The sequence below is a fragment of the Mustela lutreola genome, chromosome 11, assembly GCF_030435805.1.
Source record: "Mustela lutreola isolate mMusLut2 chromosome 11, mMusLut2.pri, whole genome shotgun sequence".
NCBI classification, from domain to species: domain Eukaryota; kingdom Metazoa; phylum Chordata; class Mammalia; order Carnivora; family Mustelidae; genus Mustela; species Mustela lutreola.
In genome coordinates, this window is record NC_081300.1 from 63,624,844 (window position 1) to 63,642,110 (window position 17,267).

General features: G+C 58.7%; 1 protein-coding gene across 2 annotated transcripts; it reads right to left on the reverse strand.

The window, feature by feature from the left end:
• Window positions 1-226: 226 nt before the first annotated feature.
• LZTR1 (leucine zipper like post translational regulator 1) lies at window positions 227-17,169 on the reverse strand. 2 transcript variants are annotated; one of them, XM_059138639.1, is made up of 21 exons: window positions 16,880-17,169; window positions 16,360-16,422; window positions 13,376-13,432; window positions 11,662-11,741; window positions 11,053-11,161; window positions 10,480-10,563; window positions 8,549-8,606; window positions 7,872-8,011; window positions 6,869-7,070; window positions 6,213-6,368; window positions 5,959-6,069; window positions 5,752-5,844; window positions 5,471-5,566; window positions 5,221-5,386; window positions 4,836-5,005; window positions 4,523-4,679; window positions 3,607-3,733; window positions 3,343-3,492; window positions 2,642-2,747; window positions 2,368-2,548; window positions 227-2,209 (listed from the first exon to the last, which is right to left on the reverse strand). In XM_059138639.1, the coding sequence occupies exons 1-21, from the start codon at window positions 17,077-17,079 to the stop codon at window positions 2,160-2,162; spliced, it is 2,556 nt and encodes an 851-aa protein (XP_058994622.1). In that variant the 5' UTR covers window positions 17,080-17,169; the 3' UTR covers window positions 227-2,159. The 2 variants fall into 2 exon arrangements, with proteins under 2 accessions (XP_058994622.1, XP_058994623.1); XM_059138640.1 differs by having other exon boundaries at window positions 2,468-2,548; window positions 16,880-17,167.
• Window positions 17,170-17,267: the final 98 nt, after the last annotated feature.

Genomic DNA, 17,267 nt, shown 5'->3' on the forward strand with positions numbered 1-17,267 from the left:
CTGAACAGCCCAGACTTACGCAGTCTCACCTCTCTGAAAAAAACACCCATGAAACCCAGGCCAGATTCAGTTTGCAAGGACACCTGCATGGCTTCCATCCACTGGTCTTGTTGGCCCAGCAGTCAGGGTCGGCCCAACATAGCACCTCAATCCCAGCCTGCAGACCAGCTACCTACCCCCTTAACCACTACGCTGGGCTCATCTGAAAAACAGACAAATATGGCAATTTTTTTTTAAGATTTTATTTATTTATTTGACAGTAGATGGAGAGGCAGGCAGAGAGAGAGAGAGAGAGAGAGAGGAAGCAGGCTCCCTGCTGAGCAGAGAGCCCCATGCGGGACTCGATCCCAGGACCCTGAGATCATGACCTGAGCTGAAGGCAGCAGCTTAACCCACTGAGCCACCCAGGCGCCCAATATGGCAATTTCTGACCTGGTGCTATGTGCTTGGCAGTAGTAAGGGCCAAGCAATGACACTTCTGGTCCCCTAGAGTTTGGGAAGAGGTGGGGAAGCTTAGAGGCACCCTTGTAGATAGCAGTCCTGGCCTCAACCTGAGTCCCCATTGTTGTTCAAGTTGACTGGAATGTAGGCTTCCCCACGTCTGTGATGGGCAAATGGCTCAGGGTGCCAGGTGGTTTTAACTGCATACTGGGCTTTAACTCCCTGCTGGGCTTCAGCCATGATAGCCCAAGAGCATAGCTGAAATCTCCCTAGTCCTGGAAAGTGCCACGCAATGTTCTGAAATTGGCTTTCTAGGGTCCGTGGTATGTAAGTTCATTTATTCATGGGTTTAGAAGAGAAGGTCAAGCAACTGGTTATAAGGGTCCACCATAGAGCAGGGTCTGTCCATCATTCCCTGGGGTTTCCAGGCTCAGAGAGGCTCATCTCGTGCTGGTCCATTTCCTGGTTTGCTGGCAGCCTTATGGACTCCCCATGCCTGAGGGCGCCTGTCACTGGGGCTCCCCATCTGTCTGTATAAGGCACCTGGGGCTCTTCAGTAAGGGCCGAGGCATGGCAGGAGCCATGTTTGCATGGGGGCACAATGGGAAGGAAGGTGTGAAGGATTGTTTCCCCCAAAGTAGCTTCCTGATAGCTAGGGCAAGAGGGTCCCTGGGGTTCTTGCTGCCAGAAAGGAGGCAGAATAGTGCTTTCTATATTAGCGTGGAGTCCCAGGGCCTTCTGTTGACAGATGGGAAGGATGTGGTGGCCAGTCCTTAGCTTTCCAGCCTAGGCAGGAGCCTCTAATGCAGTGTAGGAGCAAGACAGCCTTGGGAATCCAGGGTTCCCCTTGGAGCACAGCCCTGCCCCACCCCCACAATTGGGACACCTCAGATGAGGCGGGGAGTTGCCAACCCTGAGACCTGGCGTGTCCCAAGCACTTGGGAAACCTGATCTGTCCCCCGCTCAAGGAGGGCCTATGCCCGTGAGGTGTGTCTAGTAGATTAGCACTACTGTGGTCTTAATGGCATGTCTATGACAATAATTAGGGATACGTGGGGACTGGGGGGGGCACCTCCACTGACTTCCCCCTGGCGCAGCTGGGGGCCCCTGATGTGCACACAGTGGGGTGAGATCCTGCAACTCCTCTGGAAGCCAGGCCCTGGCCAGAGTAGCCCTTCAGGCTAGGTGCTGACTCAGGGCCCTTCACACCCCAAAATTCACCTGGAGTCCAATTCCATGTGCCCATTCACAAACCGGATGGAAGTAGGGGCCCTTAACAGCCGCCTCTGTGAAGGTGAGGGGATACTGTGTAGCTCCTACGTCAGAGGGGCCTTGGCAATAGGACCCAGCGGCCAAATCCACAAGCCATGCAGTCCCTGCTGGATAGGCGGCCCCACACCAACTCCATGGTGGGCTCTCCCACCTCCGAGGAGAGGTTCTGGCTGGGGTTGGGGGGGAGGGCATCTGTTTCACCATCCACTCCCTGTGTGACCTGTGTCCTCGGCAGTGAAACAGGGCAGAGACCCCGTGTTCCCTTTCCCTTCGAAGGCTCAGGGAAGCCAGCCCCTTGGCTGGCAGATCCAGTAGTCTGCAGTGGGCAGGGCAGGAGCAAGCACAGTGATTCCTGAGTGGGCCGGCACCACGTGGGCCCTCATATGTCAGCGCCCAGCTCCGCGCACTGCTTGTCAGAGATGTGGGAGGCCAGGGAGTCTATGATGTCAAGCAGCAGCTGCTGGCTCAGCGAGCGCAGTGTGGGCAGCTTGGAAACCTGCAGGAGGCAATTGGAAGACCCACACTGGATGGACCCGGATTCCCATGAGGGCCAGGGTGCCCTTCAGAGTCCACCCCACACACACACACCCGAGCTCTGGCGAGCCAGGATATGGGCTGACCGAGTGCCTCCCCCCACACTGCCCCCAGGCCTACCGCCGCAGGAGAGAAGCTGCTTCCATGCGCCCCACCCTGCACCCAGCCAAAGCCAATGCCAAGGGCCAGCCAGCCAGTTCGGGGCTGGGAGGGCCCTGACCTTGGTGAACTGGTGCACGATGATGTGCAGGCAGTGCCGCTTCATGTCCAGTGCCTGCGTCTTGTCGGCTGCCTCCAGGATCTGGAACAGCAGGTTCCTTGAGGGGCTGCTCCCTCTCTCAGCCACCGCTCCCCCCCAGGGCTTCAAGGAGGCCCATGGGCACCCATGAGTTACCTGCAGTACATTCTGCACAGTCACATTCATCTCCAGGTTCTGCTTGCAGTACGCCTGCAGCCGGTTGTTGTAGAAGCCGTAATAGTAGGGGGCCGCAAACAGGTAGCTGGGGGCTAGTTAAGGAGCTGCCGGCCCAAGGAGCTTGTCCTCCTGCCACCTGCCCATCTCCCCGGGGAGGGTGCAGCTGGAGCCCCAGGCCCCGCAGAGACAGAGGAAACCTAAGCTGCCTCCTGCCTGCTCAGAACAAGGAAACCCACCCTGACACCAGGCGCTGGCCCAGGGCTCCCATCCAACTTGCTCTCTACACAGACTCTGAAGTACTCTGGGCTTTGTCCAGACCCGAAAAAATCCCAGAAGCCTCTCCCAAGAAAACACCCACATTCCCATTTGCAGGACTGACCATGGCCTCAGAGCCCTGGAAGGCCTCTCACACCCAGTTCAGACCCCTAAGAAGTGACGTGACCAGGAATCCCACCGTGGTGATCTACTCACCTGTCACATGGGACATTGACCGACCCCTTCCTCTGGGCAGTGATGAGGGTCGAGAATCCACCCACCCCTCCTGGCTGCAGACCCTCTGTGCCTGCCCACCAACCCCTTCAGGGAACCCCGGGAGAGCACCGGGGAATCCTCGGAGCCTCTGCCGGTCTCCAAAGCCGCCTGAGGTGGGCCCTGGGAGCGCCCCCTGGCGGGGAGGATGCAGAGAGTCCTCGGGCGGCATGTTGACCTCCCCGTAGTAGATGTAGCGCAGCATGGACTCGAAGGCCTGCCTGCTGGGCACCATCTCCCCGATGGAGATGTTCACCTGGCCGTCCTCTGGCATGAAGGACCGGAACATGGCCTCAAAGTAACTGCAGACAGGGGCGGAGGGGTTCCTGGCTCGCAGCAAATGCAGGCATTTGCTGGCTTTGCAGCAAATGTGGGCCTGCCTGGCTCCACCACCACACACCACCCCCTCCACCCACCTGGAGCGGGCGGCCAGGATGGCCTTGTGGGCCGGTCTTGGGTGCCCGTCCAGTAGCAGAGTGATGTCACAGAACTCCGCACCTGCTCCCTCCAGGTACGCCTTCATGTCCTGGATCAGAGATGTGCCTGGCGGGGGGGAGCCCCAGGGGTAGTGTGGGGGGACCTTGAGCAGAAGCCTCTTGCTCCCCCAGCAGACCCTGAGCCATTTGGGCTTCAGGGCTCCATGGACACTGCTTCTTGCCCATCTTGCTGCCCTGAAAACACCACCCCTGGGGGCAGAAGCCCTACTCTGGCCTGCCCCCCAGAGTCTTATCTCCCCAACTCAGCCCTGCGAGCCCTCCTCCCCTCCCTTGTGCTTATTAAGCTCCCTCTGGTCCTGGCAAGTACTGTGTCCTGACACATGTCACTCAGGGCCAACGGCCAGAGGCAGCACAGGCCCTGGGGAGTCAGGAGATGAATGAGACTGTGCTGTTCCTTCCCAGGCTAGGTGGGGACAAGGGAGGAACCAGAACATCTGAAGTGTTCAGACTGTGCTTGCCCCTCACTAGGCCCCAAAGGGTGGGCATACCTCGAAGAGTAGCTCAGGGTCTAGTCACTGTGACCGTGGATGGGAGCCCTCAAACCTGATGTTAGCCCGGGCAGCCACCCTTGCCAGACAGGAGTCCTGTGTCCACCTTCAGAAATGGGCTCAGGAGAATCCCCACCCTCAGGATGCCCTGTGGGTCGGGGCGTCTTCCTTCCAGGGAGCCTGAGAGCTGTCTGCCCATGCCCCTGAGACCAGAAGCACTCTGGGTCCCCTGCACACAGACCCCACCCTGAAGGCCGGGCAGGTCCTTCCACAGCTCCCATCTCTACCCAAGACGAATGCCATCCATCCCGGTCTGTTGCTCTCAGGGATGGGGCCTGGGTCCCTACCAATGTCCACAGGCTGCTCCGAAGGGGTGCGGGGAGGTGGCTGCTGCTTCCGCCGCACGATCTCCACGATCAGTGGTGAAGAGAGGCGCTCGAACTCCTTCATCATGATCACCTGGTTGAAGTGGGACTCCTTCACCACGAAGTTCAAGCAGTGTTCCTGGGACACACAAGCCGGAGCAGGCAGGCAGGGTCAGGCCTTGGCCCATGGGGCAGCAGCCAGAATGGGATGGCTTGCGGGGTTTGGGGGGAAGGAGGGTTGCCAGAGTGCCAGTGGCTGTAGGCAGGCACCGTGGGCCCTGCATGCCGGCCGCACCTTTAACTGGCCCAGCTGCAGCCTGGCGGCGCTCTCGCACACAACCAGCACATTCTGCAGGTCCACGGAGGCTTCGATGTACTGTCGGCACAGCTGCTCCAGGCGGCAGAGCTGGAAGCTCAGGGCCAGCTTGTACACGTCCATGACGAGCAGCACGTCCTCCACGTGGCCTGCAGCCCAGAACTCTCTGAGCCTCAGGGACGCACGGAGAGGGAGGAGGCATGGGGCAGCACAGAAGGAAGGACAGGGCCCAGGGCTCCTTCCGTGGACATCCAGGACAGTGGACAGCAACTCCACCACACGAGTGGTCGCGGGTGGTCGTGGCCACTGAGTCTCAGGCTGTCCACCTGCCCACCCTGCTCCCCGCACCCCCTCACCACTGCACCTTTCCGCGGGTACTTGATCTTGTCCGTGTAGAGGAACTGCATGAGCACTTCAAAGGGCCGGGCCTCAGCCTCACGGATGGCCACGTGCAACAGGGGTGGCCGGGCTCCCCCCGCTGCCCCACCAGGGACCTCCCTGGGAGCCGGGGCTGCCTCCTCCTCCAGTTTCTGCAGGGAGAGGAAGGGGAGCTCAGGGGCGCCCCAGGGCTGCCGCCGCCCTGGCCCGAGAGGCAGGGCAGAGCCACACCTCACCTGGGCCAGCCGTTCCCGTGCCTGCACGATCTTCCTGCGGAGCCAGCGGCTCCGAGCAGTGACGATGGCCACATGGCCCTGCACGCATTCCTCTTTCTATAGCAAGAATTACATCTTGGTGGGCAACATGGAACCCTCCTCCTGGCAGGGATGGAGGCCCCGGCGGCCCCAGTGCAGGGGGGTCTGGGATTTCAGGGGTGAGTGGGAGGCCAGTAGTGCCTTGGGACACAGCCCTCACCCTGCAGGGTGGCAGGCAGGCTGGGCACAGGGAGAGCACCCACCTCGCCCAGCACAAACTCCACATCGCAGAACTGGCGGCTCTCCCACAGACGCCCGTAGTCCTCATGCAGCGTGCACTTGGGGTAACAGGAGAACTGCCGAAGGAGATCCCAGTGTGGCCACTGGCCCAGCCCCTACCCTCCTCAGGGTGACGCATCCCCAGCCCATCCACCCTGGCCAGCCCCCTGCTGTCGGCCCGCCAGCCCCACCTGGAACCGGTACATCTCCCCGCTGCGGATGTTGTTGTCCACCGTGCCCCCAAAGATGTACATGGCGTCTGAGATCACCGCGGCTGCATGGAAGAGCCTTCCGCTTGGCAGCTGGGTGGGAAGGGGTGTGGAGAAGGTAAGTAACCCCGACCAGTACTTCTCTGAGCCTCGGTCTGCCCATCTGTGAAAGGGGCTGGCCACAGGACTGGCACTGGGTGGGTGGCAGTGACAGTAGTCAGGGTCCCAACCCTCACCTCAGACGCTGGTGGGGCAGGCTGCTTGGCTGCGGTGGTGCCGAAGTCCAGGCCAAATACATCGCGGGACTTCTTGAAGCCACCTCGGTCCTCAGAGGCCAGGCCAGGCGCCTCCTCAGAAGACGATGCTCGCTCTGGCACCTCAGCCCCGCCGACCTGGAGGGGATGGACACGTGAGCATGGAACCAGTCTGCCAGGGCCAGGCCGGGCAGCAGACACCAACCTCCTGCCAACCTTGCTCAAGAGCAAGAGCGCTTAGAGCCACATTTGGGAGGGGCTGAGCCATGGGCTTGAGGGGCCCTGGCGGCACAGCTCAGATGGGACACCAGCAGCACTCAAGCTGGGTGTTTTGGCAGGACACCCTCAGCACTGTGCAGACAGGGCCAGAAGTGCCATGTTGAAAGCCCGCAGACTGGAAGAATGGAGAACAGGGGCCTAGGGCCTCGGGTCGGGCCAAGACAGGTGTCCAGGGCCTCGGGCCTCAGTCATCCTGGCTCTCTGCTCTGGTCGGCTGTCTGGAGCCTCCCAGAGAGACCCTGAGGCTGTGGGAAGCTGTGGGGCATCAGGGGCAGCTAAGTCAGGATCCCAGCCCCCTTGGGCCACAACCCCCCAGCCCCACCTCGGGAGCCACGGCCACTGTTCCGGACAGCACTTGCCTCGCTGTCGGAGCTGGGCTGGACGACCTCCCAAGTCTGGAAGTCCACATCGTAGCAGTGCAGCTCATTAGGCAGTGTGTTGTCTGCTGCGCCCCCAAACACATAGAGGTGGCGGTCAAAGGCCACCATGGTGTGCCCATAGCGCCGCTGCGGGGGCGGTGGGGAGCCGCGAAGCAGATGCTCGGTGGGGATGCGCGTCCACCTGGGGGCATATAAGAGGAACCCAGTGCTGGAGTGGAGGCTCTGACTCCCCAACGTCCTCCCCCTGGGGCACCCAGCCGGCTCAAAGCAGGGCCTAAGCGCATCTGGCCCAGTGCCCCTCATCCCCTTTCGCTCTAGCAGCCACTCTGCCTGCGCCCCCTTGGGCCCCCCCAGTCATAAAGCAGGCAGCAGCAGCAGGCAGGAGGGGTGGCCTCCATACAGTGAGGCAATCCCACTCTCCGTGGAACAGAGATGTGTCCACAACTCGGACACGTGTGATAATTCCCACAGCCAAGTAAGTCCTTGCTCCCAGGACTCCCAGGACCCCACTTTCTGATGCTGCTCCTACATCCACCACCCTCCCAGGACTTCCCAACACCTTCCAGCACATCCTTTCTTTGAAACCCAAATGATCCTGGCCAGGCGGGCCATGCCATCTGGCTCCAAGCTGCTGCCCACTACCGCCCCCGCACCTGCTGCCCCTGCCAACGGGCAGGAGATCTGCCTGTGCAAAGCCCAACTCCGGTGGCAGGGGCCCTCGATGCCCATCTCGGGGGGGGGGGGGGCGGGCGGAGGAGCTCTGTAGGAGACTCCGTGCTAAGCACCTCACACCAGCAGTGTGTCTCCATGGGAGATGGTACCTGTGTGAGGCCCACACGGTGGGATGTGCCCCCCTTGCAGAGCCTCAAGCAGGCCGGGTGTGTTTGTGGGACGAGGGTTGGGGAGCAAAGGGCGCAGGCATGATGCCGGCCAGGCAGCCGTCAGGGGTGCCCACCACCAGTCCCAGCACCAGGGCACTCACGTCTTGTCTTTGAATTCGAACTGAAAGAGGTTGTTGGTTATCTTGGCTCCACTCTGCCCTGAGAACACAAACATCTTGTCCCGGCACACAGCCACTGGGAAGTTGCAGCAGGAAGGCGGGATCTCGCCACTCTGAGCCACCTGGGGTGGGGAAGGCAGCTCAGCCAGGGCCCTCATGGGACTGGGTGTGTGGGTGACACCGCTGAATTGGGATGACTTTCATTCTTGAAACTTCTTCCATCAGTCAGGGTTCCTAGACTAATTTCTGTAGAACGGAGTAGAGCCCCACCTTGTCCACCTAAAATGGGCCCAGTTTCTAACAGTTGAGGCTAAAAATCATCACTACAAGTGGAAGATAACCCAGGGGGGAGACAATGGAGCAGTCGGACAGATCGCCCAGAAAGAGCAACCTGCAGGACACCCACCAGCAGGCTGAACTCGCTGTGTTCAAGTAAGGGTGGGTTCTCCCAAGCTGCACCAGTCACCGGACGTGACTCGATGCAAAACCCAGAGCCTTTTGTCACTAGGTAAGGGCAGCGGAGATCGGGCAGGAAGTCAGCAAGGAGGCAGCTGAGGACAAGGCTGGGCTTTGGCAAGGAACAAAGCAGCCCCTCCTCTGGCCCCCCAAAACCCTCACCTCCCTGCCTCTCCTGCCCCACCCTGGCCCCCCAAACTCACCTCCTCCCAGCATGTGAGCTCTCGGTCCTGGAGGCCAATGGTCCACATGTCATTCAACCTGTGTTAGGACAGGGGAGTCAGGATCTCCGCAGCTGGGGCTGGCGGTAGGGTGGGCCTGGGGCCAGCCAGGAGGGATGGCTCCAGGGAGGGACACATCACACAGAGCTCTGATCAGGGGTCTAGGGAGCAGCCATGAGGTGGGAGCTTCAGGGCAGGGGGGCTGGCTGAATCCCTTCTCTATGCACCCTGCCAGACAGGAACACGTGGCCTCATGCACAATGTCTGGCCACTGTGGCAATGTTGATCTCATTGGGCTGACTCCTGGGGGCTAAAAGAGGCAACACTCGAAGAAGGTACCACTAACGGGCACCTGGGTGGCTCAGTTGTTAAGCATCTACCTTCAGCTCGGGTCACGGTCTCAGGGTCCTAGGGTCAAGCGCTGGATCAGGCTCCCTGCTTGGTGGGAAGCCTGCTTCTCCCTCTCCCACTCCCACTGCTTATGTTCCCTCTCTCACTGTGTCTCTGTCAAATAAAATTTTTTTTTTATTTTAAAGATTCCATTTATTTATTTATCAGAGAGAGAGAGAGACTGAGTATGAGCAGGGGGAGCAGCAGGCTCCTGGCTGAGCAGGGAGCCCGAAGCAGGACCCTGGGATCATGACCTGAGCCGAAGGCAGATGCTCAACCCTCTAAGCCACCCAGGCTTAGAGCCCCAAATAAATAAAAGCCCCAAATAAATAAAATCTGGGGACGCCTGGGTGGCTCAGTTGGTTGAGCAGCTGCCTTCGGCTCAGGTCATGATCTCAGCGTCTGGGGATCGAGTCCCACATCCGGCTCCTTGCTCAGCGGGGAGCCTGCTTCTCCCTCTGCCTCTGCCTATGCTCACTCTCTCTGACAGATAAATAAAATCTTTTAAAAATAAATAAATAAATAAAATAAAATCTGTTCAAAAAAGAGAGAGAGAGAAGAAACTACCACTAACATTGTCACCGCTTGGAGCTGGTCCTTCTTCTTTTTTAATTAATTTTTTTTTAAAGATTTTATTCATTTATTTGACAGAGAGAAATCACAAGTAGATGGAGAGGCAGGCAGAGAGAGAGAGAGAGGGAAGCAGGCTCCCTGCTGAGCAGAGAGCCTGATGCGGGACTCGAGCCCAGGACCCTGAGATCATGACCTGAGCCGAAGGCAGTGGCTTAATCCACTGAGCCACCCAGGCGCCCTTAATTAATTTTTTTTTTTTTTTTTAGTAACTGCCACACCCACCATGGGGCTCAAACTCACAACCTTAAGATCAAGCTCTTTCAACTGAGCCTGCCAGGCGCCCTACCCCTTGGGGTTTCTATGATGCTGAGATCTTGACGAATGAGCACATGCTACTTTTATAATCGGAAAAATACAGTAAAGCCAATTGTCTAAAATGAGGGGGAAAATGCCCGGTACACAGGCAGGAAACCTGTGTTGTCGTCCACAGGAGAGGGGCTGGGTCTGAGCCTGCTTCTGCCACCACGTGCTCACATAGGCCCCTCAGGGTCCCTCTTCACTTCGGGCCTGAGGATTTTCACCCAGCAATTCAGGAGGCCACCATCCACCCCACAGCTCTGACAACCCCCAGCCAACCCAACACCCACCCAACACCCAGTGCAGCCAGGAGAGACCAGCACGCCTGCAAACAACTGTGAAAGTGTGGGCCTGGCCTGCTGCCCCCTTGGATGCCCCCAGGAGGCGTCCTCGGTGGCAATGGGCGGGGGTGCCCCTCAGTCGCTCTCTACCCCCAACCCACCCATCATCTTCTTCCCCTCACTCCTGTGCACACGACCCTCCTGAGACTCCCTGCCAGCCCGAGCCTGACCCCGCCAGGAAGGCCCGGTCTGGGGCTCAGGACACCAGCGGGGTTGCTCAGAGGTGGGGGGCTGGGGCTGGGCACCCCCTACCTGGCATTGCCGTCGTAGCCAGCGAAGATCCACAGCTTGTCACTGTACACTGTGGCGCCGTGGGCGGACCTGGCGACTGGCAACCTGTAGTGCAAGGTTGGGATGAGGAGCGAGGTCACCCAGCACAGACCCGAGCCTCACAGCCCCATGGGGCCAGCCGGGCCCCCAGAGCTGCCACACCTACATTTGCTGACGCCAGGGCTCTGGGGATGCCAGCCGGGGGGTCATGAGGCTGAGCTCATGAGGCAGGGGCAGGAGAATGAGGAATTCAGATGTTCACAGGGTAAAGCCCCCTTCCAGCCAACACCAAAATATCAAAGCCGGGGGGGAGGGGTGTTCCTCACCAAGCAGGACCAGAGAAGCACCCATCAGCAGTCCACTGGGGCCCCCTCTGCACTTTGAAAGGAGAGAATCTAAGGGCAGGGAGGAGGCCTCAGACAGGCACAGCTGGGAGTGAGCACAACTCAGTCCTCTCTGGGCCTCGGGCTCTTCTTCTGTAAGGCTACAGGGGACTCAGTGCAGGAGCCCTTAGGACACCCCTCACCCCCTGAAGGTTTCAGCGAAGTCTCTCACCGTCCTTCAATCTTCCACTCCGTCCACTGGCCAGTTGCAAACTTATATTCAAAAAGGTCGTTTTTATTCTTCAAGTTAGAATTGGAGTAAATGTCCCCAGTGTAGCCCCCTGGGTAGAGAGAGGGAGAAACGGTCATACCCAAAGACAGCCTCTCAGAGGCTTCAAACCCCAGGAGGCGGGTTTGAAGCAAAAGGCTGGCCTCTCTAGACGTGTCGTGGGACTCCCTCTGTCAACCTTGGGGAGAACCTATTGCCTGTCTGACCCCACCCTGGCCTCTGGGGATCCAGAAATGAGCAGAACCCTGTCTTCTGCCCCTGGCGGAGTGACAGAGGAGGGAAGAGAGCCACCACCCTCCCACCCGGTCACAAAGGCAGACCATTCCAACCCCGCGAGAGCGGCACAGTGAGGGAAAGGGACCCACAGGGCCACAGGGGCCCTTGCGAGGCCCCTAGGCCAGTGCAGGAACCCAGAGGACTCTGGCGGAAAAAGACAGCATATGGACAGAGAGACTGGCCGGACACCGCAAGTGGGCCCTGGGCCAGGTGGCAGGACAAGGGAGCTTCGAGCCCCAAAGAGGGCACGGGCCCCGGAGGTAAGAGGCAGCTCACCGAAGACGAACATGCTGCTTCCGTAGACAACAGCTGAGTGGTGGTAGCGGGGGGCTGGCGGGGTGCCGGTGGTGAAGGCCCTGGTGTTGGGGGGGGGGTAAGTTGCAGGGTGGGAAGGGGGGTGGTGAGTCAGCAGGGATCAGCTGTGCAGTCCAAGCCACACAGGGCACCCCCTGCCAACCCCGGGATTCCTTTCATTTTTGCATTTTATAGGCAATACCTATCTCATTATAGAAGTTTTATATTTTTATATTTTTCAGCAGGCTCCACAGGGACCAGCATGGAGTCCAACACGGGGCTTGAACTCCCAACCCTGAGATCAAGACAGGAGCTGAGACCAAGAGTCAGATGTTCCACCAACTGAGCCACCCAGATGCCCCTCATTACAGAAACTTGGAACAAAAATGATAAAGAAGGAAACACAGAAGCAGCGAAAAGACTTGCCAGAAAGCTCCATCTGTAGCTTTAAGTCACCTCCCACCCCCCAACACACACACACACACACACACACACACCCTTTTCTATGCTTGTTAATGCCTCTGAGGAGTTTTGTCAATGGAGTCACGGGGTGAGTATTTTGTAACATCTGCTTTTCGGACTCAACAGCAGAGAGCAACTCGGCCCGCAGCTGCCATATGGGCGCCCTCGGTGGCGCCGTGTCCCGACTCCAGCAGCCGCTGACCACACACGTTCCTTATTGAACTAAAACCCCTCTTTCTCTACCTCTTTCCTGGGGCTGCTCCTTTTCAGAGTGTTATCCTTAAGCAATTATTAGTGAAGAATTGTAGTCTTGAGGGTGATTCTTAAAATTAATGTGTAACTATTGGCTATGTTATGAAAGCCAGGGCGAGAAGAACAAGACATAAACTTCTACAGCAATCCCAGCGCTCAGTGATGCCACCCTGGGCCTGGACATCCTCCTCCATCCAAAGGGGGCGGTGAGACCCTGCCACAGAGGGACTGGCAGAGGCACACAGAGCTGTCCACAGTGGGGCACCCAGGTGACTCGGAGGTTCTGTGCTCCTCCCGCACAAGCCGATGGCGGAGCTCAGGAGCAGGAGTGCCTGGCCAGCCCCGTACCTCTGAATCCTGGGATCCCTTTCTCCCCCTCAGTTGAGAGCTGCCCCCTGGGCAGGGCTGGAGACTGGAACAGACGGGTACAGATCTGCTGTGCTCAGAGAAGGCAGTGCCTTGCCCAAGGCCACACAGCTGGGAGGGCCGTCTGGCGGAGGTGGCCAGGGCTTGCATTTGGCCCACTACCCATGTGGGGACTCCGGGCAGAGGAGAGGCCCCACGAAGGCCCCTCGCCGACTGCCAGCCCCTGGGCAGCACCCCACTGCCCCACTGCAGCACAGGGTCGGTCCTGGAAGGACCCAACAGCCGATGCCTCCTCCCCCCACTCCCAGTGTCAAATCCCACAGCAGCTCCCTGCCCAGGAGAAGGCCCGGTGACTGCAGGGCTCTCTGGAGGCACAGTGCGTGGACCAGGAACCAATCCAACAGACCCCCGTGATTAAGAGAATTCAGAATAATCAATCTGAGTTGCAGACTGGGAAAGGAACCCAGGAGACAGAGGGGAACACTAAAGACCACTGTTTTCTCCTCCCCAAAGCTGGTCTCTAGCTTTCCCTAGCACGAGTCTGCTAGTAGTTGGGGCCAGCACAGGGCTACGGAGTTCTGGGGGAAAGGGGGGCTGGGACTCCAAGGCCACCCACCTGCACCAGGAGCAGTCCTTCACATCGAACCGCAGGAGGTCGTTGAGCATGGTCTTCCTGAAAGACAGCCAAGGACAGGTTGGGGTCGGTCCTGGGTTGGTCCTGGTCTGCTCTCCAGGACCCAGGAGATGGACACTGCAGCCCGGGTGGTGGGGGTGGGGCCATCATGGGGACTCAGCCCAGGTCAGGCAACCAGCTGATGCCTGAGGGACCAGGGAGGGACCACAAAGGGCGCGCCCCCACTGGTGCGGGTACCAGGGCGGTGATGCATGTGGGACCCGCCTGCCTGGGGTCAGATCCAAAGCATGATCCTGACTGCTTGAGGGCCCACACCTCACGACAGGCTCCAGGACCCCCTACTCTCACTCCCAAGTCTCAGCGCCCCCTTCTCTGAGGTTGTGCTACAAGGCAGAGCTTCCCACGTCTCCGGGGAGGCCCTTTTGCTCCTCTCTAATCTTCCTTCCTCCTCTTTATTGGAAAACCAATGTAACTACATTCAAGATACAATAAAACAGGAAACAAATCCACTGGCCATGTACCAGGACCTGCAACGTTACCACCGCATCCGTGTCAGTAAGAAAGAAAAAGGGAGTCAATTAACAGGGGCCTGGCACCCCTTGCAGGCCAGGCCTGTACAGGATCCCCCCTGCACCCCTCCCTCAGTCTATAGCAGGGGGCTGTGCTCCCCACCTGCATTTACAGAAGAGGAAAGGGCCTGGAAGATAAAGGGTTTGTCTAAGGCCATGCAGTCCGGAAGCCAGGAGCCAGGAAGCAGAGATGTGACTGTCATTTCTCCCCTCTCCCATCTGCCCCTCCTCCCCCTCCCTTTCTCCCCCCTCCCCCTATCGGACACTGCAGGAAGCCATCTTTCTTTGTACCCAGTCCATCTTTGCAAAGTTGCACCCAGAGTGAGACAAATCTGTACCCTGTTTCTTGGTGCCACGTTGTAGCGAGTCTTTCTGCTCATTGCTACACAGTTGCCACGACAACGCTACCTGCTACAGAACACTCCTAGGGATGCTCCCCGCTACTGCCCTGGACTGGACCCCCCACCTTTTCCAGTCTGGGGGTTGTCATTAAGCCTGCAGTGAACATCTCTGAGCAGATGCCTCTTCCTCTTTCATTCCTTCATGGAATACACATTTACTGAATTGTCCGTGTACTGGGTACAGGTCCCGCCCTGGTGGAGGACAGAGTTGTGTGCTTTGAGATAACACTGAGATGATCCCGTGAGATCTGTGCTCTTACCATGGAGCCAGCAAGAGGTGCAGAAGGGGAGAGAGGGCCGACAGCTGGCCCAGGCGGTGGGGAAGGCCTCACTCACAACATATTCTGAAGAGAGGTGGGAAGGGCGGGAAGGAGGGAAACACCAGTGCAAGGGTCCAAGCAGGAGATGCTTGGTTCACTCAGAACACAGCGAGGCAGTGGTGTGGCCCAGCACCATGCAAAACAAGGGCAGAGGAGCAGGGCAGGCACAAGTGTATAGGGCCTTGTTGATAGCCAGGACAGCTCAGGCTCCTAGTCAGAGGGAAGGGAGCCATCCCGGGGCTATGGGCTGAGGAGGAACACAATGAGACTTGCATTTGCAGATCCCTCTGACTGCTCATGAGGAAGAGGCTGTGGGGGAGACAGGATGGAAGCCAGGGCCATTCTGCCTGGTCTTCAGGTCCTCATAGGGTCCTGTGAACCCCACCAGCACCAAGTCACACACACACACACACACACCCCAGGGAGTCCTGAAAAACCAAGGCTGCAGAACCAATCAGAGGCCAGCCTTTCTGGGCTTCAGACGAAGTCCTATAATTGAAGGGAAGGGATGGACTCCTGAGTAGAACAGGTCAGGTGCAAACACTATACCAGCAGAACACCTCCATCCGGAGCCCTTCCCAGCTTGGTGCTCACTGACCCCCAGGAGCACGCTGCAAAAGCAGGGCATATGGCCACCCCTTATACAGACGAGGAGACCACAATGCAGTTAATGCTGTTAAGCCACCTACCCGAGCCCAAAGTCACAAAGCTTTGACTTAAACTGAGCCGGGTCTATCCAGGAGACCAAAGTTCAAGCCTCAACCCCACATCTAGCAGGCTCCTGAGCCTCCCAGAGCCCTGGTGGGCATCCCCCGCCTTTCCTGACCACATCAAAGAATGAATGGGGGGAGGGAAGCCCTGCCCAGACTCCAGGCCTAGTGCCATTCTGCATTCCCCAACCCCGGGCCATTGCCCATGCTGATCCCTCTGCTTAGAACATTCGTCCTCTTACTCGTTTCACTCCGACTTATCTTTCAGGTCATCAACCCCTCCAGGAAAGCTTCCCAGCCCAGACCAGGCCCCCTTCTCCTCTCCAAGCACGTAGGCTATGCCCACACCCAGTACTTAACAGGGCCCAGCCCATGATAAGAGCTAAAACAGTTCTTTCCCTCTGGGAATGGGTCTTAGGGGAATGCCACCCGGGGGAACCAGCTGCACAGACCAAAGGTTTGTCTCTGCCATTATCTCTCACCCAAGGAAACCAGCCACAACCTAACTGGGAACAGTTCCTGGCATGAAGATGTCCCAACCAACAGAACACCAGGTCATTGTCAGGAAAGCTGTTTCCCAGGAATTTCTAGCAGTGTGGGAAAACCTTTACAAAAAGTGCGAAATAGGAAAAATAAATAAAACTGTCCTCTAAACGCTGCCATGTGGGGCATGTTGATAAAGCCCAGGGAGAAGGGCAGAGAATGAAAAGTGTCTGGGGAGGGTGGCAGCCAGAGCGGATGTCTTTCTTTCAAGGCCGTGTCCACTCGCTCAGAACAAGAGGCACATTTGTGTGTCCCAAGCATGTGCTACCCACTGAATGCTGTGCAGAGGGCCTTGAGGGTAGGGTCTCTCATGTGGAGAAACAAAGGCTGAGGACTTAGCTAACCCAGTTAGAACTAACCCAGTTAGAACCACCATGTTTCTCCCTCCCTGGTCCAAACACCCTGATGCTCACGCTCACTCACCCATTGTCTCCACCAAATACATAGATGGCGTCTTTATAGGCCACCACTGTGTGCTTGCTGCGCCTGGAAAAGAAAAAAGGGGTGGCTGGCAGTGAGGCTGGGACCCTCCTGGGGGCAGCCAACAAATGAGACTAAGCACCCAGGCTGCTTCAGAATTCAGGTATCACCTCCCAACTGCCCAAGATCACTAGAGATCCCCAAATTCCACAAGTACCCCAGGACCCTGTATACAGGGACCCTGACATTGCTCTGGGACTCTCTGGACTCCTTGCCCCACTGCAGAGCACCTGGGAACCCAGCTCCAGACCCATAAACACCCTCTAGTACCCTGCCCCAGGCCACCCCGCTCTGAGACTTCCTCAGAACACCCTCCTAAGGCCTCGACATCATCCAGGACATCACCACTTCCTCCCCACCCCCCATTACCAGATACCACTCCTGGACACCACGCCCCGGCCTCGGCCCATGGACCCCGCCCCGGGACCTCCTCACACACACCCCCATCCCCAAGCCGCCGTACCGGGCCCCCACGAACTCGTCGCAGGGCGGGAGGCGCCGCCAACGATGCACTGTCTCGAAGGGCCCGAAGTTGAGTGTCAGGTACTCAACACTGTCCGAGCAGCTGTGGTCAAAGTCCACACTCGGGGCTACCTTGGACCTTGCGCTGCCTGCCAGGGCCCCGGCCCCAATCGGGCCTCCCGAGCCCCCCGGCCCAGCCATCCCGGGTCCACGCCCGATCTGCCACCGGGTCCGCGGGACGTGCAGCCACCGCCCCAGGCCGCTCCGAAGGACTACATTTCCCGGCGAGCCCTGTGCCGAACGCGCCGCACTTCCGGCCTGCGCCGCACTTCCCGGCAAGGTTAGCGCCCCTCGTGGCTCCTCGGGCCCCGCAGCCTCTGGGAAGCGGG